This window comes from Heliconius melpomene, chromosome 16 (assembly GCF_056956725.1).
Source record: "Heliconius melpomene rosina isolate 202511_hmr_F chromosome 16, ASM5695672v1, whole genome shotgun sequence".
In the NCBI taxonomy this organism is placed as follows: domain Eukaryota; kingdom Metazoa; phylum Arthropoda; class Insecta; order Lepidoptera; family Nymphalidae; genus Heliconius; species Heliconius melpomene.
This window is the reverse complement of record NC_140404.1, coordinates 6,102,605-6,129,530: the sequence shown is the minus strand read 5'-3', so window position 1 is coordinate 6,129,530 and position 26,926 is coordinate 6,102,605. Positions and strand designations below refer to the sequence as shown.

Here is a 26,926-nt window from a genome sequence, read left to right as displayed (position 1 = left end):
AAGATCTCATGAGGCGTAGAGCTTAATTAATATTAGCGTTAATTAAATATTATGTAATATTAAAGTAAACATCACTATTGAATGCAACATGCTGTATTACAAAAGATTTTAATTATGAAAGTCCTTTGGAAAAGCTTTGGAATTATAGAAAAGCTTATTTTCAAGTAAATGTGAAATATAATATTGAAATAATATTTGTGTAGAATTGAAGGCGTATATTTATAGGGTAAAAAAGAATATATTAGAATAATAATAAACACGCAAGGATTTTACTTTGCATCTTTCGTTTTTGTTAAAAGGAAAGCTAAATGATTAATAGCTAGTGAAATAGGCATGTGACATTATTCGCGGCATTTGCGTGTCTTATACGTAAAACATATAAATGTATCAGGATTTTTTATGGTTATAATATATTTTTTAAGTTTTCATACCTAAAAAGGTAAAATAATAGATAAAAAGCTAAAAAGGTAAAAGGTAAAATAGGATAGGATAAATCTGGAAAGTTGAAACTTTTAGATATTTCATAGTAAAAAAATCATTAAAAGATTTGTAGTTCATTTCATACAAAAGTAGGGTAAATTCAAGCAAACTTAAGCTTGTAAACTTTTACAACCTGTTGAATTTTAGACATATTTAATTAAGAGCTGAACTGAACTGAATTTTAGACAAATATTAATGTTATAACTAATGGCTGTAACATAAACGTCCATTATTTTTATATATCTAAGACTATTATTAGCAAACATACAGACAAATATATATGTTTTTTATTATTTAACGAGTTATAGTTAATATTACAAGACGTTACTTACTGTAGTTGATGGTGAATCATAAAAGTCTACTCACATTTAGCACTGAGTTTAATTAACACCACTTTAAATGTAAATATAGTGATAACACGAATAGTAAATCACAATTTAACATATTACAGTATATACCAAAGTCAACCACAAACATATATAAATACTAATTTGGAAAGAAATAGTAAAGAAAACAAAGGAACGTATGAAAAGCACGAGTGGCAAGCATCGACTGTCATAATTATTATATGCCGTCGACAAAGAGGGTAGTTGTGAAAAAACTCCGTAGCGGCTCGGTTAAATAAACTAAATACGAATACATATTATAAAATATATAAATTCTATTAAATGTATGTATATAAATGAATAAATAAATACATTACAATATCGAAATATATAAATGACACTTATTAAATTAACTATAAATATAAATAATAGTTCCCTACATTTACTATATCTTATTAATTTGATATTAATTAAAACATTCGACAGATATTGCTATAGGTAAAACATTTTTAACTTTATAAAATATTTAAACGTGTTTCATCAATAAACTTTCGTCATAGTTAATAATAATATTTAACTAGAATCTCATACATTTTGTCTCAAGAGCACTGCAAAAGTAAACATAACATTTCGTAGGACCTCAGGCTAAATTAATTTCGCCACAGACCTATTAAGTTCAGTGTAAATATTTTCTTCTATGTCGAAGAAAAATATTTATTACGATAAAATATATTATTGGGAACTGTAATTAATGTTTGATCGCATAAGATGCGGAACTTAACGCCGCGCTTTATTTGTAACCAGAGGGTGAAAATAGAAATAATTTATATCTCTGAGTGGGAATTAAACCCATAACGGCCTCACAGACTAACTAAACCGTTAAATTTGGTGGTTATTATTTAAAAAAATATTGATTAATACATTTTTTTTTAGCTTTTAGCTGGTTTTAAATTCGTAGAAGTTTCCATAAACGCCTGAGATATTTACGTATTTAAAGTGTCATCCCACACATAGGACAGAAAAATACTTCATCAGTTTTTCCAAGTGCATATTATACTTATTTACACGATACTAAGAGCAAACTATTTTAAAACTTTTATCTGTCTTTATGTATGTCCAGTCTTATCTTTAGTACAGCTAAATAGATTTTAATATAGCCAACATCGAAGGATAGAGGGAGTTATGGAGCATATGGATATATGCTCCATTTTATTCCGAAATACACTTAAAATAATGCTAGACAAATATTCGCATAGTTCAAGCGGGTGAAGCGAAATGGTTCGCTAGTTTTATATTTCAGTGGTGCTCGAAATTTGTGCGTAGGTGAAATCCACAGCAGGTACGTGGGTGTTCTGCTGGGGGAGGCAAGATATAATTTTATTCAATAAAGCCTTTACTAAGTAAATCTTCATGTATTTGCACTTTGCTTAACTACTAACGCTGCTTCAACTCCTTTAAGATGTATATATAAGTATATAGTAATTAAATTATGCTTAGAGTAGAGCAAAGTAAATTTAAACTAAACATAGAAGAAAAGCTGAGAAGTTATTACGTTATTAAATTGAAATACAATATAAATATATTGAAAAATACATGCATAATTAAGTCAAATACATGCTAATCTAGTAGAGAACGCCAGATTAGGGCCGTTGTAGCGCAGCAGTACATTGTCTGACTTAAAGGCGACAGTTGTGTGTTCCATTCTTCTTTTTTTTTATTTCCTCGCTATAGTAAGAAGACAAACCTAGGCGTAAAGTATCTCCGCTTAACAATATTTCAAAAATTATATTGATGATGATAGTGAAGAAGGATGTATACAACTCTAGGTCTTCCCCCATCTACCCTACTATATGCAAGATACACCGTAAAACTAAAAAAGAATTAACAATAATATTTAGATCCAATTATAATTGCAATAATAGTCGTTTGAGTAACGCGTCAATACTAAAAAGCTTCGACCATCATCTCAAGAGGTTATCGCTTAACTGTTGGATAAAGCACCGGTCTAAGGAAGTAACTTGAGACGCTCCTCCATCGATGCCTTCGATACTCTGAAAAGGCCACTGATCCTATAGACTCTATACTCTTGTCCGCCCGTGAAATTAGAAAATACATTAGAAATATATTTTTATATATCTAATTTTTTTATCTATATATATATATAAAATCGAAAGGTCACTCACTCATCACGAAATCTCAGAAACTACAAGTGCTAGAAATCTCAAATTTTGCATAGGAGTTACTTATAGGACGTAGGTGCTCGCTAAGACGGGAATTTGCAATATTCGACTTCTAAGGGGTTGTTTTTGGGGTCGAAAGTTTGTATGAAACTTCGTTACAACAAATGCTAGGAGTCTCAAATTTTGCATAGACGTCACTAGGACGTAGCCATGGAGACAGAAATTATTAATAACATAGTTCACGCGTGTGAACCCGCGAGCGAGCCGCTAGTTTATTTATAAGCATATAAAAAACCATATATATAACACAATAACATAATAAAATAATATATAATTTATTATTAACAACGTAAAAACGTCTAATATATTTAGAATCCATAATGAGAGCTTATTGTGGAGACATATTAATCGACAAAGCCTGAGTAAAATAATTAGAAACCTCCCTCCGGGTGAGCTTAATTAAAGCGTTATATTTTTTGCAGATTATGCATGGAAGCCCTATTAATACTAAAGTAGATGATTTATATGGTAAATGTCATTCTAATATAATATACATTTTATTATATATACTAGCCATTCGCCCACGGCTTCGCTTGCTCAAGCTACAGGAATATTTATTTAACATATCATTTTTTAGAAAAATCAGTGTAAATAACTTTTGTAAGAATTATTTCTAAAATTGGTTCTGTGCTTTTTTGTTATATCATTTTAATGCCTGATAACATAAGTTTATTTTATGATTCAATAAATAGCAAATGATCTTTCTAAGCAATTATACTTGGCGGGACGCGAAAAAAAAGACTAGTCGTAGAAATGTTTAAGAATTTCGATATAATTCGACAAGAAAGCACAACTTAGCTGGCACAGTACTTGGAAGATTTTCCAGTAGTGCTGTACGGTGCAAACGTAGCTGTACGATTCAAGTACAGCTACGTTTAAATTTTACATGTTTCCTAATATACTTTAAAAAATATGAGTGAACTATACAAAAAGCTTTTCACTTTAAATAAAATAAGGTAAATAAATAAAATACGATTATTTGCTTTTAATATACATTAATTAATATTTCAATCATTATGTAACAATAATTGAATAGAGATGTTAATCAACAGAATTGTAAATTGTATTTGTAAATTGTATGTATTGGTAAGTTATAAGTGAAATTCAATCATATTTCAATAATTTTGTAACTGTAAAGAGGATAAAAATTAATATCAAATTTGCAGATCATTATAATTTAATAAATGCAATATTAATTTAATATTCATTTCAATAAGGCCAGTCGTGCAACAGACAGAGGTACATGTCTAACCTTACAAACGCTATGGGGTGTGGGTTCTATTCCCACTCGAGGAAATTAAATATTCCATATTTTGATTTCTTCGTTTTGGTGACAAGGCAAAACATGGCGTTGAGTTTTGCCATAAAATTTATTTATCATAAATTATATTATATCTATAATACTGTAAAAATATTTATTATCTAAACTAAGTCCAAACTATTATCATATGAGTTTATTAATTTTATATCTGTACATTATTTTTTTTTTGTATGAACTTCTTAATTTAATTGGAATTTCGTTCAAATTTGGCATTGTTACAGCTTCCACAGCATTCATATTATAAAGAGTCTAATTATAAATCTAAATTTGGTTTCCTCCACCCAACATGTTAAGAAAAAGACAACTGAAGCCTAGTCAGTTGACGTCAAGTATTTCGTAATAAAATAAAATCGCTGTCAGTTTGTCAGTCAATTTTAATAACAAACGTAGGGCGTCTCATCTAGCATAAGCTACAAGTAATATTTAATTTAAATTTGACGACGTCATGTCAACGTCACTAATACACATAATTAAAGTTCCAGTAAATAAACCAGATTACGAAACAAATGAGATGCTTTCATTATTTTATTTCTCGCCTTGATTAGACAATACGCGGCGTTAAGTTCCACCCCTCATCACACAGCGTTTCATGTGGAGATTATAATAGACACGCTAATAATCCTTTACACTCAAACATTATTATATGCACTTATTATAATTTGGAAGTTGTTAGTCTTAGTGTAACTTCGCTGTGGGTAGAACTCAATATTAATAAAAAAGACATGAGGAAAAGGTAAGGTGTATATAGAATTAGATAAAAGTAGATCGGGCATTATTTAAAAAAAAAGAACATTATTTTTATTATTATTAGTATTTGGTATATATAATATGTGATAATAGCTAATTAATATTCTTTAACTACTAAATTGTGTAACTATCGTTAATATATTTATTTTTTAGAATATTACCCACCAAGAAATCAATAATTTAATCGAAAAAGGAAGGCTTCCTTCTTATATCTATGTAATTTCTGGGTTAAACACAATTTACCATATAATACGTATCTACAAATGATTTAACAATGGACAGTGAAGGGCAAAGTGACGTATCACTAAAACAAAGTAATATTGAAATAAAAAAAATACCTCCGTATACTTGACATATGAATTCTCATGAAATCGAAAAATCCCAACGGCATTTCTAATATATTTAGTGTCTATTGACTGCACGTACATATAAAGCCTTGCTTGAACAAATCTTTTCGCAAACTAATTTTCTTCTCATAAGAGTTCTTACTTCCCGGCCTATACACACAATCTCAATTTACTTGGGGCCTATCAACCTCAGAGATAAAATATATTCAAATGTATAAAAGTTATTGTAACAATGCTTTATTTTTAGAGAAAAGTTAAAGTTTGTTTCGTTTCTTTATTTGTTATACAAATTATGTCGTTCGAGTGTGGTGGCGAGAATTGGGGAAGGCCTATGTCCAACAGTGGACAAAAGATGGCTGTTGATGATAATGATGATGATGATAGGAATTTAATAAGTTCAAGAAATAATATGAAACGCCAATCAAATTTGTTAAGTCATCATCATTATTTCGTTTTTCACTATATGGACCGTTTATTTTGAAAGTGGTGTAAATCCATTTCTGAGAAAAATCTATCACGTAATTCATGCTTAATTTAATGTAATTTTTTTATATATAACTAGTCCGTGTTTAATTTCTCAAAAAGTACCCATGTTTTGAACAACTTAAAATCGGTCGGTAAATGAAATTGCATAATCATCGACATACTAACCTTTAATTTTCTCGAAACAAAAGAAAATGGACTTACACCACTCTCAAAATAAACGGTCCATATATAAAACTTCGTGAGGCCAGTCGTTGCGAAAGGGCACAAAGAGTGACTGTAACACCGACTGGTTGTGGGTTCGATACCTACTCGAGGATATGAAATATTTATTTAAATTTATATTTCCATTTCTTGGCTCTGGTCTCGAAGCAAAACGCGGCGTTGAGTTCTGATAGTCAACACGCGTTGCCTCCAGAATTCGGCAGAAAGTGGGAAACGGAGTGTCTTGACACTAAGTTCTCTCTGCCTGCCTTGCTTTGTGCGGAATTTACCTATAGCCTATAGCAGGTATCAATTCTCTCGCAAGTCTCTATCTTGCGTAAATAAACTATATAATGCAAATAAAAATTTTATGAGCCTAATATTATGTTCTACTTGGCCACTGTCGGATTTTTATTTTCAATGATAAAAACTGCATTGCAGTATAAGAATAGTTTTTAACGCTATAGCTTCTATTTATATTAACTAATACAATTTGTCTATTAATTACATTTATATCTTGGTTAAAAGTTATCAATTTTTCAACTTCTTAAGGTAACTATGTTTTTGCCTGATATAGCTATCAGCGATAAACACCTAGAAGTTCTTACTAGCCTAGCCTATTGTAATGCTTAATTCATAAATAATTATTTTGAAAAAATAAAATTCATAACTTTCAATATAAAAGATACTTCCCTACAAATCTGTAAAGCGAAAAATTATTAACTTTTCCAGATGAGAAACATTTAAAAGAATACCTGTAAATAAACGACACCGGTCTCTAATATTACTTTCTATTTTTGTATCGACTGGCTGTCTCATGACCTTTGGAGTTTCTTGTTTAAAAAATAGAATATGATTCTCTCAGAATAATAAGCTACCAGTGTCATTGAACAGACAACAATGAATGTAACGTAGAAAAGAAGAATTAATTAAGTAACCAAGAATATATAAACTGATAGTCAAGGCACCGTGGAATGGCGTTGATGGGTTCGATTTCCACTTGGACCAATATTTATTTTTTGTGGAGGTATCAAGCTGGAATGAATACCTATCAAATATTTTAGATCTACATTCAATCAAAAGATACGAGCAAATTACAAATTTAAGTTTGTCAACTTTTATAAGTTGTACTTCTCGTTGAAATATAGCCCAGAAATTGGTACCTAAGAACCTTTAGTGGGTGAGAGCGAATCGAATTAAATTAGCTTCACGCTGTATCCCGCATATAGCAGGGTAGGCAGAGGGAACCTAGTTTTGAAACACTCTGTTCCCCACTTCCCGCCGAATTCTGGAGGCATTACGTGTTGAGTGGTAGAACTCAACTCAAAACAAATCTGAAATATATATCTACTAGTTTAATTTATTTGAACGTTTTACCTACTTTCAATAAAAGTAATGTGGGCCTTATTCTAATATTCCTTTTCAAGCGACCCGTGTCCTATAAAACGGCCAGGGCGTGTCGTATGGAGGAATATATAACGCAACAGTGGCTTTCTATAGCGTTTTTATACATAACGTAATATGGTAATATGTTAATATATATTATCGTCATTTGTTATACTTTATATTTTATTAGAATACATTTAAATGTTTAACTATGTTCTTTCTATTATTATCTATTATCTAACTCTAAAATTTGCCGTAAGATAGGGAACGGAGTGTCTTAACACTAGGTTCCAGTTCCAGGGTTCCACCAGTTTCTAGGTGTGAGAAATTCACTGCGAGACTGATTTCATTTTTGATTTTGATGCTTTAGTACTAAAGAAACGTAAATTTACTTAAGACTATAGTTTATGTAACGATTTTGTATAATTTGGGTATAATAAAATAATTTAAGCGGGCGAAGCCGCGTGTGGATCGTTAGTTGTATATATATTATAAACACAAGCGAACCGTCCCGAACGCTTTAATAAATATAATTATGTTATAGTTCCCACCCTCTTACTAGATGTCAAGTTTTTCTGTGTAAATTGACATTTTTATAGAAAAGCTATCGTTGGATTTAACTTTCATATATTTTTTTTAATGATTTATAGAATACCCGTAACCTAACCGTAAATATTTACATAAATTTTGTATTTTTTGCGTGAGAGTGGAAAAAAACATCAACCTTCACAAATATTGACATAATTATATTAATAAGGTTATAACCCATCCTGATAGGATAACCTTAGAAATTTCTTCTCCACTCTTCATCAGTTTAAAGAAATATAAGCAATAGTTCGCGGAACACCGATCCGATACAGCCCTAATTAAATTCTGACGGGATTCGTTCGTCGACCAACGTATAAATGATAAATTGTTTTACACTTCTCTCTTTATGTAGCTAAAGTAAACAAATGTGATACCTACCCGTTTGTTATATTAAAATTTATATATATTTAATTTAATATTCAATACCAAAATTGATTAGTTTAAATAGGAAAGTTACTTAATTTAAGCATTTATTATGTTAAGCTTAGAATAGAGAACTCAGTAACATCTGATTCTTTTTTATTTTATAGAACATATTTACATAGTTATGAATTGCAAATTAAGATTCGAATAATATATAATATTTTTTCGTTTTTAGGAAACCTAAAACCGGAACTCGTATAGGATCATCATTTTGTTGTTCGTCTGTCAGTCTGTCAAAACCTCTACAAGAGGTGTCAAACTGTAATTATGACCAACTATTGAGGTCTAATGGTCTACCCGTCGAAGTACAGACAAAATTAAGCTTCTAAGTCATACAGTTTCACGCTCTATCCCGCACACAGCAGGATAGGCAGAGGGAACCTAGTGTTAAGACACTCCTTTCCCCAATACCGTTCATATAAAACGATTATGTGTTTAATCGTTTTGTATGAAAGTTGAAAAAGGTGTGTTATTTGAACAAAAACATAATTGGTATTAATGATATCTTGGACCGAAATATAAAACCGCATACAGCTATCACGATTTACGAACATTTTTCATATAAATTAAGATTGATTGCGGCTATCCTTAGTATATGGTAACTTATTAACAACTGAATACATTTTTCATATTTAATTTCCTTCTTTCGCAAATATGTTCGCTTTACAATTAATTATTGAAGTAAAAAATGGACTATACAGTACAATCGTAATTAAAGTCATACCTTAATAAGAAATATACTTACTTTAAATTAATATATAAATACAAAAGTCCAGCATTTTAAGCTGTCGTAATTCACTTTTAGTTCACTTCAGGGACGATAATATCAAAGCGCTTTTGATATGTCTCTCCTTCAAAGTGTAGATAGCAAATTTGTAGAAATTCTATTTTTTTTTATACAAGTATACTTTTTTATGCAGGGGTTGTTGTAGATTCAATTGCCATTCGAGAAAATCAAATATTTAATTTAAATTAGTTTATTTTGTTTCCCGCACGTAGCAGGGTAGCTGAAGGGAACCTGGGAATCTAGTGTTAAGTTAATACGGGATTCAGCGTGACATTGAAAAAGTCTTTAATCTATATAGTTAGACAAAGGAAGGTAATAAATTAACAATCACCTTAATTGTCTTTTACCCACTTCGTTCTTCTACTCAAGACAAGACAATGTTATTAATAATATAAGTTTATATTGTGTAATATTTCTAAACGACAAAGTATTAAGGTAAAAATAGGTCAAGTTAAATGGTTGACAGGACGCCAAGAAGATGATTTTCCTAGATTGTAGAGCATTTATAATGTATACTTAAGTTTATTACAAAATTTCGTTAAAAACTAGCGGCACGCCCGCGGCTTCGTCTGCGTGAACTACGTTATTATTAATTTCTGTCTCCATGAGTACCTACGTCCTATAAGTTACGTCCATGCAAAATTTGAGACTCCTAGCATTTGTAGTAACGAACTTTCATATAAAATTTCAACCCCAAAAACAACCCCTTAGGAGTCAAATATTGCAAATTCCCGTTTTAGCGAGCACCTACGTCCTATAAATAACTCCTATGCAAAATTTGAGATTCCTAGCACTTGTAGTTTCTGAGATTTCGTGATGAGTGAGTGACCTTTCGATTTTATATAAATTCATATTCGTATATAGTCTATATAAATAAATTGACATTCATTTATGAAAATATAATAAGAAAAAACAAAAAAACCTAGACCATGTCATTAAAATATCTTAAAACATTAATAAAACTCTATTAAAATTAATCAATAAACTAAAACCAACGAACGATTAATGTCATAAGATTTTAAATGTCAATCAAAATAGCCCTTTTATTGCTTTAGTAATCGAAAAAGTTATCGAATCTCATAAAACGTTAACAGCCTCCAAACTCTGCAAATATTTACATCTAAAATATTCTTCTAGACAGTTTGGAAGGGCTCGAGGCCGCGAGCAGATTTTTGTTGGTACTAACTTACAGCTCAATCAAGTTGTTCTTATTTTATATTCATAGCTTGGTTTTTAAGTTTTAAATATTGAGATCATAGTGGCGTAGAAATAAAAGTGCGTGGCTGTAAGCGCTACGGCTATGGGTTCAATTGCTACTGGGGGGGGAATTAATTATTTAATATTTTGATTTCCTTGCTTTAGTAACATGGCAAAATGCATCGTTGAGTCCCACCACTAAATGCTTAATGACAGGAGAAGTATGCCTCGAGTCAAGTTTTGGACGGAAAATGGGGAACGGAGTGTCTTAACTAGTGTTGAGGTTCCTCTTTTTCTACTCTACTATAGGTGGGATGGAACGTGGCGCTGAATAAAAAAACCGTTCAAATGCAAGTTGGACTCGTCAACCGTGGGTTCCGTACCACCAAAATTAAAAGGTGAGTGTTTGCACCCATTGTGTCAAATTGATTACAAATTTAAGTTTGTAATGATTTATTCCTATAAAAAATTTTATAAAATTTTCACTTGTTCCTTTTATTTATTTTGTAAGTCCATGACATTTCGTATAATAACTTTTGGTCCACGGGAAATACCTATACCGGGGAATTTCAAATAAAATACAGCAAAAACGATACATAAACGTTTTATCATATCTTTTGATTATTATATTATCATATCTTTTGATTATTATATTAATTACTTTTGGACCCCAAAAGACCGTATAATTGATATTTTGGATATTAACCTATAGAACCTATTAAGGTTCCATTTTTCCTTTTAAGGCACGGTACCCTAAAAATTTAAACATCAGAGCCGTCACATTGCCGGCCTTCTTAGAAATTTTATAGGCGTTATTCATTTCCACAGGAATGATGATATTTTGCTACTTGAAAGTAGTTTCTCTGCCGTCGCACGTCGTCGGCTAACGGAACTAAATATTTCCTGTGCGTTCTAGTTAAGGCTAATTTTCAATATTTATCGAGATATTGGTTTCATAATACAATTTAACAAGTTGAATATCTCTACAGATATATAAATATATATATTTGGTTTATTATAAGTTATAATATTTAAACAAAATTGTTTTATCTATCTTTAAATATAAAAATTGATAATATTCCTTATCTAATAAACCTAGAACTTTAGAAAACTTTTTTCTTTCTTTTACATTTAAAATATAAAGATTTACCTGAAACACAATTTTGAACAAATATGAATGGTAAAATGCACCGTTGAGTCCCACTACTCAAAACTTAATGGCACGAGAAGTATGCCTCGAGTCACGTTTTGGACGGAAAGTGGAGAACGGAGTGTCTTAACTAGTGTTAAGGTTCCCCTTTTTCTATTTTACTACACTACATTATTACTACTACATTATGTTTCAAGATTCCAACTTACTTATCCCTTTAAATCCCATAGATAAACTGCTGTCTTTTCAAGTTAACTTAATTTGAATATTTTTGTTATTTAACGGTATTACAATAAAGTTTTTTCTTCTTAGTTTCTGCAATATTTTTCTTATTATTTGTAAATAACATAACATCATAATTTTTATTATTTTTCCTTTAAATTCAAATTGAAAAGTGAAAATTTCTAAGAATATTTTGTATAAAAAAAATGTCTGTTTTTGACTCTTGTTTCCAAATGTGCAAAAATTTAAAAATTTACCTTAATAAATGTTTATAATATAAAATTTGATTTTCATATTTATTTCCACATAATTCACTTATGCTGAATTGAAATGATAATGGATTTATGGATGAGATAGTTTTTTTGTAATACTATTTCGATTTATGAATCATACTTGACTGACTGACCTCATTTCCATCCCCTACGTAGAATAAGCCTCTCATCATGCGTTGGCTGAATGCTACGATACATTTAATACTATAATAGTTTTTAGCGAGTAAAATATATTTTCTGTACATACTAAAAGTATAGTAAAATAGCAAAAAATTATATTGTTTATTTTGTATTACAATATATTTGTAAGCCCTTTATGAGATTTCGAAATTTGTGTGTGTGTATGTTTTATTTTAAATTCTTATAAAAAAATTGTATTAAGTAATAATAATATTGAAATTAACAAAAATATGTTTTATACATAAATATAATTTATACGAATACAATAAATATACTTACCTCACACGAAGAGCGCTTCAGTTTTAAAAAACTTATAATTTTACAGCGACGTAACTTTGAAAATTGGATATGATATCTATTTTAGTAATAGTCAACAGGTAACACAGCTACAAGTATTCAACAATAGTTTAAATATATTCAAAATTACAACAAACGCGGGTAAAGGGTTCGCGTATACGATAAAAAGTCGTCCGTAACAATAACAACACTAAGAGGAAGACTAAATGAAGCGAATTCTGTATTCGAGGAGCGAAAAATGTATCACGAAAGCGAAAACTAGACATCACAGGTATTTAATAATAGAAAAAGTACGAGAAAACATTAAAATAGTTAAAATTTACGATAAAACAAGATAGCGCGCGCGTCGTCTATCGAATTCGAATGTTATATGAAAAGTGTAGGGATTCAACAAGTGGCGCTGTGAGGGCGGGCGGCGCGGGCCGGCTCCAGGTCCTCGCGGCGGGAGGGCTCGCCCGCGTGTGCGGTGCCAGCCACCCTCGCGCCGTGCGCCTGCCTGGACCGGGGACCGGCAGGTGAGCCCGGGCGACCCCCAGCCAGCTCCCGTTTATCTATACCGCTTTTACAATGAAATGGCTGGATGAACACAAACTACCTGTGTGCGTACGTACATTAGACACCCAAACGCTTGTTTCGTTATGTTGGATAGTGTTTCTATTAACTTAATAAAAAAAGCTTCATCTTCATATCTTTCTATATCCCGCACGCAGTTGGGTAAGCAGAGGGAACGTCGTGTTAAGAAGCTCCATTCCTCACTTTCTGCCGAATTCGGAACTCAACGCCGCTCTTTGCCTTAACAATAGAACGAAGAAATGAAAATATAAATGTAAATAAATATTTCATTTCCAGTCACACCCTAGTGCCGCTGCGACAAGAGGGCCTCATATTAACTTAATGAACTAGAAATATAAGTTTATAATATTTTTTTAATATAAAATGCCTATTTAAAATTACAATTTTCCCGCATAATCCCGCAAAATAATACAGCGTTTTCACTAAAATGACTGGATGAACACAAACTACCTATGTGCGTACGTACACATACATTAGACAATACACTTGTCTCGACACCCGTACACTTATGTCTCGACGTTTTGTTGGATAGTGTTTCTATTAACTTCATAATTATGTACTGTGAAGCTCTTCGAACTTGTATACGGTACTCTAACTTTGGCATACCTCTCATATTTGCTATATACTGGTGTATTTATTTAATAGATCAAATTTCGTAGTTTGCGTTCTCGTTGGCTTAATTGAACGGGTTTATTATAATATTGCAATTTATGCAATAATAATAATTGTGGAGCTGGCAGTGAATTTAATTGGTTCGTTTAATATTGTAGCTATGGAATAGTTGATAGAAATTAGTGAAATATAAGATTATAGATGATAAATTTATATATTTTAACTTTATTCAAGAGCCTGTCATGGCGTAATAGTAAAAGCGCGTGACATAGTTATTATTTATTAGTATTTTCTTTTCTCCGCTCTGGTAAAGGTAAAGCGCGGCGTTAAGTTTCGCCACTTAACACGCAATGCTTGGAAAATATGGCGTAAAGTGGTAAATTGAGTGTCTTAACTCTACGTTCCCTCTTCCTACCTTGTGATATGCTAAAATACAGCATGAAGCTTAAAAAAATCTTAAATTCAATATATGTAGTTTTTATTACGAAAATATAAATCAAAAATTACTAGTTTTATATAATTTGTTAAATATTAAAATCAAAGACTATTTACAGAGAGATCATGGTGTACACTCGCTACGGTTGCTACGACGTAGCTCGTAGCGTTTCCATGTTGAGTACGAATGTAGAGTAAATACGAAACTTAAAGCTACGTGCTACGCTTTTCAATGTTGAAAGTATTTAGGTTAAACGGCTACTTTAACGTATCTTGTTAAATATGTATAAAACATGTGCTTTATACATCAAGTACTAAAAATATCGTGTGAGAAATAAAATGTTTCTCTAGGAGAAATAGTGAAGTGAATGAGTTTTTAGTCCATAATATTTATACCTCCCATTGCTGAGAAAAAGATTGACGAAGCAAAGACGCAAGTACAAAAAGTCCAGTTAGTGCAAAGTTGTGCAAAACTCATGTGAGTAAGTAAGGGAGTTTAGGGGAGTAGGTAAAAGAAGATATTTGAAAATTCTTACGGGATCATGGAAAAAAAGGAATTACCATTTTACATCCTAAAGTCGTTACCAACCAAAGTTGCCAGAAATGAATAGTAAGCTTGTAGAATAATACATTTTATTTACTTAAATATAAAATATTTCTTGTGTAAAATATTACTTAATTCTAATTTACGAAATGTATCTTTTTTTTATCAATATGTATGAAATACATTAAGAATGATAAACAGCTTCATGTTGTATCCTTTACACAGCAGGGTAGGCAGACGGGACCCAGTGGTAAGACACTCCGTTCCCCATTTTCCGCCGAATTATAATGTTGATTATATTTATAGTTTGAATAAATATAAGTATAGGTGCAATAATTACATAGTTAAGTTTATGTGTTAAAATATTATGATAAATTTATTTTGATGTCATTCGTGGCACAGGCACACAAGCGTGTGACTGTAAGCGTGACATATTGTGGTTTTGATTCCCACACGATGTAAGGAAATATTTAAAAATATTAATTTCTTCGTTCTGGTAACGAAGGGCAAAGTTGGGACCGGAAATGTCCTGACATTGGGTTCCCTCTGCATAACCTGCTACGTGTGGAATATAGCGTGAAGCTATTTATGGGTCATTTGAAATAATATAAAGAATACATTAAAAAATGTTTAAATTTAGTTCAAAATGACTATTAAAACTTCAATTCATTTCATAGTATTATTTCCACCGCAAAGATGTTTGAGAAAAACGGAAGCTGACCGCACAATGTACTTCGAAGTTGCGGTCCACATAAAGAGATTATCTCATTGAATGTTATTGTCAGTCGTTTAACAGAGGAATGTAAAATAATATATAAATATATAAAATAAAATATATAAAATTAAACCATTTCTTCGCTTTGAAACATGTTTATTGCGCCATAAAAAAACTAGATTGAAATTCTAGGAACTTAAACAATTTCTAATAGTATTTTTTTTATAAGAATTGGAAATTGAATCGGTATTGGAATTTTTTTTAAAACCTGTCAAATGTATGTCGGATTCGCCCATCGAAGGTTCCGTACCCATTTCAGGATTTAGTCTTCGTGAAGTATTACTAAGCTGCAAACTTAAGTTTGCTGCCGTATGCACTTATGTATACTTGTAATTACAATTGTTTGCACTGGCTACTCTTTAAATTTAGTGGTAGCTGCAACTGCTAAAATTTGACCCGCTTTGCTTAAGATATATAAATCAGATAAAGTCAGAGTAATCAAATTTTACATATTGGTTAGCCGATATGGAGAATGAAATTAGCTACGGAGAGAGAGATATGGAGAATAAAGTTTATAAGAAATATTTTTACAGTTATATTATTAACAATAGAAAGGCCATGAATGGTTGTAGTGGAAAATAATATTAATAATATTAAATTAAATTTCGTATATTAATCGCTATTTTGACTTCTGTAAATGATCATTTATTATACTTTAGTGGGTAAATGACGATGTATTATTACTACTTAGCGCCATCTATGACCAACTTTTGGAACTACAATGTATTGTCAGAAGCTTATTTAATTAAAAATACATAGTTTACTTACTTTAACCAAATAATTTAAAACCAAAATATTATGATTTGTAGAAAAAGATAACACAACAATTAGTTTTGTTTTTTTTTAATTTGCCTATTTACAGAAGTTCATATTTTCAACATAATATGCTGTCAAGTGTCAATGTCATATATCTTTTGTCGATTTGTCATTCGAGCTTTCATGCTGCGTCGGCAGTGTACGTACACTCGTTTTTTATATCATCGGGTCGCCGACCACAACATTAAATTTTAAAATCAGTAAATACGGCAACCGCTCCATCATCGCGATGGATGAATTCGCGTAGCAATTATAAAATTATGCTGTGAGTCAACATTCAAGAAAGAGCAGACGCGGACGTGTGTTGTATATACGGGAAGCCAATATCGACGAAACATTAGTGATAGTAAAATGCGTTTTGTTAATATTAAAAAGCAATATTTGGCTGTCGGAATGTTGATTTTTGTGGGTTTATTTATTTTTAACAGCCGACCAACCTTTCAATGCCAATTTTCGCCCGAGATTCAAACAACTTATTTTCCAACAATATACGGGATAACTCCGACGTACGCTAGACTCGCTCAAAAGGCCGACCTCACAAGGTAAGATTCATTTTGTCGTGATTATATTGCCCTTGATTGCAATGTTGATGTTTCTTGGTTTGGCTTCCAATTTGGCAATGGCAAATAAAGATTTCGTTTAAATGCATTTAAGTTATGAAACACGTTATATTTGTGTACATTTAATAATTTTAAAATAGTTAAAAAATCTTTAATGCTTAGTAAAATATTTTTTCTTAGCTTTATACTATCCTTCACATTATTCTTCCTTCTTATATAGCAAGGTAAGCAGGGAACACACTCTGTTTCGTAATTTGAGACAAGCCACTGTGTTAAGTGTCGGAATTGAATGCTATGCTTTGTCTGACAAAACGGTGAAATTGAACTAAAACATTTCACAGAGTGAAATACAGACATAACAGTTGTGTTTACAGTAAGATGCTTTATTAGTGTGCCTCAACCGCCTCTACAATAAAAATATACTTGATCAAATTTGTTTTCCTTATTTGCAATAAATTATAATCTTGAACGATTATTTTTGTAATAGCTTTTTCTATTTTATAGTGTTGTTTCTTTCCTATATTGTTAAGACACTCTGTTTCCCCATTTATATTTAATTTTTGAGATGTTACTTGATGATGACCATCACAGCAGGGAAATGAAAATAATTAATTTAAATATGATCATTCCTCCAAGGGGGATTGATCCAGCAACCATACAACAACTACCACATTTGCAGTCTGACACTGTTCCTCTACCACAACCAACTCAATTTCTATTATATTTAATATTTTTTCTTGCAGATTGTCACAAACATTGATGCTTGTCAAGAATTTCCATTGGATTGTAATTGAAGACTCGGAAACTAAGACTAAATTAGTTGAGAACCTACTCAAAGAATCAACATTAAAATATACTCATCTTAATGTAAAGACACATAAATCAAAACAATCAACGGTAAGTAACTTATATTTTCAATTATTTCTTCAAAACTATTATTTTATAAATTTCAAAATAATATTTATACTCGATAAATTAATTCTATTTTAATTTAGCTTTGTGAATGTTTATTATATATAACAAGTATTTAGTCAAATGTTACATAATATGTATAAATAAAGTTACATAGTTTACAGTTATTGTTATAGTTAGTCCAGTGTCCAAATATAGGTAGGTACACAACCATCAAAAAATAAAAGTTAAAAAAAGGTTTTCACCTCTTATCTAAATCTTATATAAATACTGCAATTATTACAATTAGATTAATGTTTCAGGGTTTGGATATAAATATATGTTTGTTTAGGACAAAGCTATCCACTACCAGTTGGTATTGTGTATGTTTAAAATTTATCATTTTTTGTGTGTTTATAATGTATTAACACAATCTATGTATTAAAGCAGTAACAGTTTACTATTAATATCATTATGATTTGATTTTTGCTTCACACTTATTCTATATATGGCAAGGTGGGCCAAGACAAGTTTAGTGTTTAAGACACTCAATTCGAGAATAGGAATAAATTGCAATTTCTCTGTTCTGAGTTCTGCCACTAAACACGCAATGTCTCAATATTGCAATATGCGGGATACAGAGTGAAATCAAAAAATATATAAGATAAGGAATAAAATTTATTATAAGACATAAGAAATATCTGGAAATGTTTTCTGAGGGACTTTAGCTTTGAATAAATGTGTTTATGTTAAAGTTTTGTCTAAAAATTCTGAAAAGTTTTTATTTAACAACTAGTGGACCCGAACGCGGCTACGCCCGCTTGAACTATACGAATATTTATTAAATATATTTATGAAATTATTTTCAGTTTTCAATAGAGAGATGCGTTAAGCAAGCTCATTTTGGGTGACGTTTTCTAACAACAAACTTTGCAAATCGTTGCTAAGCACGGTTGTTATTAACATGGCGGAATAAATTGCATGTCAAATTAATAAGTATTTTAATATATTGGTATATATCGAAAATATTACAAATATGAGAAAAAAAAGTATCCTATGTTCATCCCGGGACCCTCAAATATCTCTATATGAGTATTTTATTACAATTAAATTAGCGGTTTGGGCCTGATTGCGTAAAAGACAGACAGACAGAGTTACTTTCGAATTTATAATATAGGTATGGATATAGGTATGGATAGTTAAATAAAAACTAACAATAGTTAAATAAAAACTTTTAGGGCAAATTTTTTGTTAGTCTAGTATTAATTAGTACTATTATTATAATTCCTAACTTTTTTTTAATTAAAAAATTTGCAATAATATTTTTCTCTATTATATTATTTCATTATTAATTTTAACTTTAATATTGTTTTCTTGTAATCACAAATTCTGTTAATATATTCATATTGTTCAAATAATACTAATAAGGATTATCGTTAATAGTGTTAAAAATAACCTCATTTTAAGAAAATGCTGGATTTGTAAATGATGCAATTTATATAATTATTTACAGGCAAGTGGAGTGGAACAAAGAAACATGGCATTAAATTGGTTACGGGAACATTTAAAAGAATTGGAAGACAAGAAAGGTGTTGTGTACTTCATGGATGATGACAATACTTATGCATTAAAAGTTTTTGATGAGGTATGTCAAATAAATTACATTTTACGTATTTATACTTTATTTTTAAATAAATCTTCCGAAATTCCGGTGGTAACTGGAGAACGAACTTAACACTAGGTTCCCTGTGAAGCGTGAAGTTGAAAAAAAATCTACTTTGATAGTTTCTCTTTAGGTCAAATCTTGAATTTATAATTTTTAATGCTATAATTATAAATGAATTAACATGGTAATTAATAGAAATAACCTTGAATGTAATAATTAAAATAGATAAGGAGTATAATGGGATAGACTTTAGCGACTTTATCGATTGAAAATAATATGAAAAATTGTATATAACATATTAAACTATTTCTTATTAGACTTATAAATTGCACTATGTTTTTTCAGATGTAAGGTAAGTAATTGTTATTAATAAAAGTAAATATAATAATTTACGCAATTGTTAGAAAATATAGGAAAAATGTACTTTTCTTTTTATTTTCCTTACATTGAAAGTGATGTTACTCATTATTGTCGAATTTTATTTTAGTTGATACATGTTAATGTATCAAAATTATAGTATAAAACTGCTGTAGTTATTTGTTACTTTGAATTTTGATATTATATTAAAGCGGAATGAGGCCAGTTGTTTTGCAGGAAGACAAAGTTTGTAGGTTCGATTCCCACTCGAAGAAATGAAATATTTTATATTTTTATTTCTTCGCTCTGGTGTCGAAGCAAAGGGCGGCGTTGAGTCCCGCCGCCCAACATGCAATACCTCTGAATTTCTCGGAAGTGCCTCGGAAAACGGGAAACGGAGTGTTTTAATACTAGGTTCTCTGCGCTGCCTACCGTGCTGTATGCGGGATACAGTTACTCTAAAAAAAAAGTGTAATGGAATCTGAACTCAATAATTAACAAATGAATATGTTAGTCAGAATTGTAGTTTATATTAATATGCAAAAAGATAATATGGCGAAAGATGAATAAGACAAAAAAATAAACAAGATACAATCAATGTTTTTGTTTATGAATAATTTGTAAAGTAGTGTTATGTGAGTCGTTTGTTTATTTTTAAGATAGTTTATTTTAAATGCCATAAGAAAATATTTATATTTTAATGTCTCTACTTTTGTTAGAATGTGGGGAATTTAACTGAGGATATATATAATAGAGGTCTTTATAGCGTAGTAGGGTCACAAGTGAGCGAACGTAAACACTACGGTTGTGGGTTCGATTATCACTCGAGGAATTGAATTTTTTTATCTAATATTTTCATTTCCCAGCTCTGGTAACAAGGTAAAATGCGGCGTTGAGTTCCGCCACACAAAACGTCAAGAATCCAGAAAAAGTAGCTATATCAACTATAGATCACAGAGTACTTATACTACCAACTTAATACCATTCAACAGAAAATTGTTTACGTTGAAATACGATAACATGCCATTAACACGATGCGACCTTGCATTAGCAGCATTCATTCATTCGATATATTATTTGCAAATATTATAATATTAGAGTAATTTCCTTAAATCTTCTATTATCTATTTCAATAATAAATTTCAGGCTATTCGTATGACGTTTTAGAAAAATTGAATGCTAACTAATGAAAACAATGTCTATTTCAGATGAGAAAAATTAATAAAGTAGGCGTATGGCCCGTAGGCATAGTCGGTGGTATGCGAGTGGAGATGCCCCTAGTGACTGATGGAAAGGTTTCCGGATGGAATGCAGTATGGAAACCGTTCAGACCATTCCCCATAGACATGGCAGGTTTCGCCATAAATGCTACGCTGTTCTTGGACCATCAAGACGCGAAGTTCTCTAGGAAGGTTCAGTCCGGATTTCAGGTAATTTTGTTTCCGGTTACTTAATATCGCTTCGTTATATGTTCGTATATGATAGCATTTTTGTTATTTTTATGACTGTTTTAATTAAATAAATTATGTTGTGAATGAGAAGGGTAAATAGTAACTTTAGTATGTGAAATAGAAATGGTTATTAATTATTTTTTTTTAATTACGAAACGCTTATAAATTAAAAATAACATAATTTAAATACCGATAAAAAATTAATACCGGCACGGCCCTGCGTGATAAGCGCTATCACACTTTCACTCGCACTGTGTTACTATAGATATCGATCACTTCCTCTTGTAACAATAACACCAATTTTTTTTAAAGTATGATGAGATTGTTTTTGTATAATAATATTGTAAATATTATTATATACAACGTGCAAGCTTTGAAGCCGTCGTGGCGCAGTGGGAAAAGCGAAACGCGAAGGTCGTGGATTTTATTCCCACTCGGGCGAATGAGATATGTAATATTTTCGGTTCTTTGCTCTGGTAACAAGACAAAGCTCGGCGTTGAGTTTCGCAACTGAACACGAAATTTCTTGGATTCGGCGGAAAGTGTGGGATATAGCGTCAAACTGAAAAGAAAATAATTTGTTAGAAGTGTCAGTTTTTTATGAGTGGTTTGAAAATACAAATAAAACAATATATGAAAATAATTTAAATGCAATCATTCTTCTGAATGGATTGAACCCGTAACCATCACTGCTAGATACTGTGTCACTCCGCCAGTTATATCTATTTGTATTGTATCTATACCTATATTGAAGAATTGAAGGTTAGCCAGTCAAAATAAAACTTATAAACTTAAGCCAAACCATAATGGTTACTTTATAATAAATAGTGAGTTACGTTAGAAATGCCGAAAAATACTCCAAAAATTAATTTAAAGTTAGTGTGGTAGTTCTTTAGTTCTTTTTTTCATTTTCTACTGCTTCGTCTCATACATTTTTCCAGTTTTGGACTTTATCTTTATCTTTCGGTTTTAATGAAATATTAAAAATTCAGTGCAAAAAACATTAAATTATAAACCGGCTTAGATCTTGGATGCGCTGCTCTTGATAGCCGACGTCACATCCAATTTATATATAAACAATCACACAATTCCATTAAAATTTTAAATTTCTAACTATATTTTTAAAATATTTTAAATTTATTTATTTACAGGAAAGTGAAATATTAAAATACGTTACGACTAAAGATGAATTGGAGCCTTTAGCGGAAAACTGTACAAAAGTGTATGTATGGCACACACGCACTCAGAAACCTTCAATACTCAACCCAAAGAAATTAAAACACCCGCCTATACCCGACGATCATATTGAAGTTTGAAATAACATAATTTAAGTTTCAGGTATTAAATATGTCATAAAAACATATAAAAATGACTTTAATAATAAAATTTAAAGAAATATTTAAATGACATAAAAGTCAGTATATTAAAATCATTTTTATAATTTAGCGTCGATCGCTTTACGAGTCGAACAAATTGAATACATTACGGTATTATGTTTATTTTGTTATAATTTATTCTACTTGACTGGTACAAATGTAATTTTGAAGCGTGTTATAAATAACCTTTAAAGCTATATTGTTTATATTATATTTCAATTTATTGCAAGTTTCTCATTTCTTTGATAATAACGAAAATAGAATTATTATTTAACGCTTTTTCAGCTAACTGTTTATAAAGGTAATCTTGATTTACATAAATTTATAAGTAACATCATTAAAAAATAGGCAACATAACTTAGTAAAAGAAATTTACTGTCGAATTTTAAAAATCGTTAGAATCGTTAGAAGGTATTACCTTCTCAGCTATTTAATCAAAACTACCTTTTATATTTAATTTAGTATTAAAGGTTTGGAACTAACATATTATACTCTTGAGAAATTATAAATACGTTTATAAGAAACCTTAAATAAATTGGCAATAATTAATATATAAATTTAAGAAATATAAGCGACTCTATAAATTTTTGTAATATACTTTTATAATTATACAAAATTATTTATTTAAGAAGGAAACAGAAACAGCAAAATGTTCCAATTTAATATCGTGGAAATATTCTTTTTAAATTAAAATATGTAATATTTTTTTACCTTTTTTTTCACTTACATTGGTTCATAAAAACTTTTTTCTAAATTTAATTATTTACTTACTTTTAAATAAAAATCGAACTTTGAATAAAAAGAGAATACTCCCTAAACAATCGTTACTTAAGTTCTGTTATGAATTAGGATTAACCAATATAGTATTAGTTAGGAAAAATAGTATTGGTATTTAACTAACAACTTTCCGTGACTTATTTGAAAGATAAAAAATGGAAACTGGATGTAACCCAAAAACAACCCCTTAGAAATCGAATATTGCAAATTCCCGTCTAAGCAAGCACCTACGTCCTATAAGTAAGTCCTATGCAAAATTTGAGATTCCTAGCACTTGTAGTTCCTGAGATTTCGTGATGAGTGAGTCACCTTTCGATTTTATATATATAGATAAGTCACGGAAGATAATCAAACTTTAATTTTAAATCTTTATTCCATACTTTCAATCCAATATAAAATATATTTTAGTGCTAAGTCTTAATTATATATACATACTTAGAAATTTTATTTAATGTATTATAATATTTCGTTTTAATTGTTTATTTTATGTATATATATTAGGTTCTTTTATTTCTTTTGACTGTTTAATCTATGATTATAAAAGTTCGCTAAAACCTATTGACAATTGCAGTATTATCATATTTTCGTAGTTTTCTTTGGAAAATTTAATTGATTTCGGACGTAAACACAAATATTATGATTTAAAAATAAAGCTTATTTGGTATATACAAAATATATGGCGCGTAATGCTATACAAAATGTCAAGTGATTTTAGGATAAAAATTAGCAACCTTGTTTACAATATAAAAGCTAAATGAACCATTCAGTCGGTCAGTTCATTTAACTGAATGAATTTATAAATATTCATTTAACCTTATAATAGTTATAAATCCGTATTATTATTATATTTTTACATAATATATTTCTTTTAATTTATAATTTAATTTACATCACATTATTTACTATCTAAATTAATATGTAGCATTTTTCAGTAGTCTGAATCAATACAAAAAGTTATAATATATTTTTGTATTTTGTTTTTTAAAAAGCTACTATGGCTATGATTGTCACAATTTTTTTTAAAATTTATTGACATTTTTTAAATTAATTCTTGTAATAACAACTTGTAATAAAAATAACTTGATATTAGCTACAACTAGCTTATTATTATTTTTGTTTCAGTTGGTTTAAATCACGAACTTCTTTTGTTCATGTTTATTTTTTTATGATTTGTCTTAAATTTTATTGAAAATAAAGAAATTTTGTAGCTGTAATTTATTAGACGAATATATCATTTGTCTGTTTTGATCGTTTTATGCTTAAAACATACAAGTGAAAATAATTTTAAATTACTATTTTAGACTTAAAACCGCAAAATATGTATACTCGTTTGGAGATTTCATTTCTATATAACATCTTTAAATGAAAGTGACCTAGCTCAAATTGTTTGTAACTTCGTATTTTACTCAAAATGGCTATAAAACCAATTTTAACATATTAAACAGTTGAAGAATCGAACTCAGAAACGTCGCTTTTACAGTTGTACGCTGTGCCGCTGAGCTACTTTTTTAGTTGCTCCACTTTCATTTAAAGGTGCTAAACCTAGGCCTAAAATTAGAGACATGTTTCAATAATTAGTTATTTACGATGTAATGGACTAACATTCCGACTAATATAATAGCAATAACAACATATTAGTAATCATTAATGAAAAAAAAATTAGGACTGAGTGATGTTTTATAACGTCACGTTGTTTCCATTCATTTATTCATTTGTTAAATTACTTTTTATTTAAAAAAAAAACAATTATTTTTTGGTTCTACAATTGTAGATTATTATATGATGTTTTACATTTTTTTTTCTTTTTTTACAATTACCGAGAACAAATAATAATTAAATTAAGTTCAAAAAACACTATGAAAACACCCAATGTGTCAACAATCTCTTTCTTCCTATACTCATATTATTCATTAGAACTTTGTAGCTTTAATTTAAGCATAATAATTGTATTTAAGAACATTCGTCTTGTATTTTAAAGTTTCTGATAATTTATCTAATAAATATCTGCGATAACTCTTTTGGTTTTTATAATGAGTATAGTGGGTGTTAGATAAAATAACAGACACTTATTGAATACTTTTAAAACTATTTCTTAATGTTACTAAACGCTCAAATGTCGGTCTAATCGTATGTGAAGATTTGTACTTATATGCTTAAATGATCAAGGAATGTATCAATTTAGTTAATATTTTTTTTTAAGTGACATTTTATGCTTCATAAAAGAATGAGCGAATGAATGCATAAGAACAATATCACAATTTTTGAATGAAAATGATCTGTTTTAAGTCTTAGTGTGTAAGAGTGGTGTTTAGTGAAATTATATTACAATATATGATCACATTTTGTTTTATATTTGGAATATTTAGCGAACCAGTGAATTGCACTTTTAATAACGTGTTTATAAGAATGTCGAAATAACGGATTTCAGTTTTTATCAAAACTTAGAATTTAGACGGAGCACTCATTGTTATTATATACAGTTTTTAAATAATACTTACATAACACTAAGCCAAAAACATTTTATACAAAGTTTTGTTACTCAATTCAATAGATTTAGCATATTACTGATTAGAGATTATCTTGAATACGATAGATGAAATGTAACTTGAATTTACTTAAGGTGACTATTTAATGCTTTTTAAATATTATTATATAATTTAATTAAATAAGGTGTATTCGACTAACTACGAAAATAGGATATTTCTAATTATTACCTTTACGTACTAAATACCTACAGCAAAATTTCGTGTTTTAGAAACATTCACCTAGTACAGTATGGTTAGCGAGTTGTGCCGCCCTGAAGTTATCTATATATGAATGTATTTGATTTTAGAGTTTTTCTCATTTTTGATTACATTTATCTCTAGTGAATGATGCTCAAAAGATCAGAAAATCTAAGTTAATGTATTTATAATTAGAAATACCCAATTGTCGGGGTTATTCGAATGTACCTTATTAAAATAAGAAGATGCTATTGAAGCTTTCGAATGTTTAGCGTTTTTACATCGAATGAATAGAGGTTAGATACTATGTGATTTTATAGATTTCTATTTATATAATTTTGTAAATATATATCCCAGTGAATATCGACAGTACGATAATATAATACGAAACATATTTGTTGTTTTTTATTTATTTTTCTAACCTATTCACATTATTATTATTTTACTAGCGGACGCGCGCAGCTTCGCTTGCGTATTTAAGGGTGAATTCTAATAACCCATGAAACATGTGTTCAATGAAATATTTTTAAGAGTCTAAATTTCAAATTGTATAAAAATCGGTGGCGATTTAAAGATTTTTCCATACAAACTTTCAACCCCTTATATGCACCCTTAGGGGGTAAATTCTAGAAAACCACGAAACATATGTTCAATTAAATATTTTTAAGAGTCTTAATATCAAATTTTATAAAAATCGGTGGCGATTTAAGAATTTTCCCA

General features: G+C 29.8%; 2 protein-coding genes across 5 annotated transcripts in view; one reads left to right on the top strand and one right to left on the bottom strand.

Moving 5' to 3' along the window:
* rsh (Rap GTPase activating protein radish) overlaps positions 1-13,091 on the bottom strand; it is a 180,718-nt gene extending 167,627 nt beyond the window's left edge. For all 4 annotated transcript variants that reach the window (XM_085199470.1, XM_085199472.1, XM_085199469.1 and 1 more), the window contains exon 1: positions 12,633-13,091. The gene's annotated coding sequence lies outside the window, so the exon portion shown is untranslated. The remainder of the gene's footprint in view (positions 1-12,632) is intronic.
* Positions 13,092-16,518: 3,427 nt separating this feature from the next.
* On the top strand, positions 16,519-26,600 carry GlcAT-I (Glucuronyltransferase I). Its single transcript, XM_085199232.1, has 5 exons — positions 16,519-16,947; positions 17,709-17,862; positions 19,370-19,501; positions 21,088-21,309; positions 22,482-26,600. Exons 1-5 carry the CDS (start codon positions 16,757-16,759, stop codon positions 22,644-22,646), a joined length of 864 nt encoding a protein of 287 aa, XP_085055358.1. The 5' UTR covers positions 16,519-16,756; the 3' UTR covers positions 22,647-26,600.
* The last annotated feature ends 326 nt before the right edge of the window (positions 26,601-26,926 follow it).

Coding starts and splice junctions, on each gene's coding strand:
- GlcAT-I (XM_085199232.1), top strand. CDS start 16,757: ATGCGTTTTGTTAATATTAAAAAGCAATATTTGGCTGTCGGAATGTTG. Junction 17,863..19,369: donor ATAAATCAAAACAATCAACG/GTAAGTAACTTA, acceptor AATTATTTACAG/GCAAGTGGAGTGGAACAAAG. Junction 21,310..22,481: donor AGGTTCAGTCCGGATTTCAG/GTAATTTTGTTT, acceptor ATTTATTTACAG/GAAAGTGAAATATTAAAATA.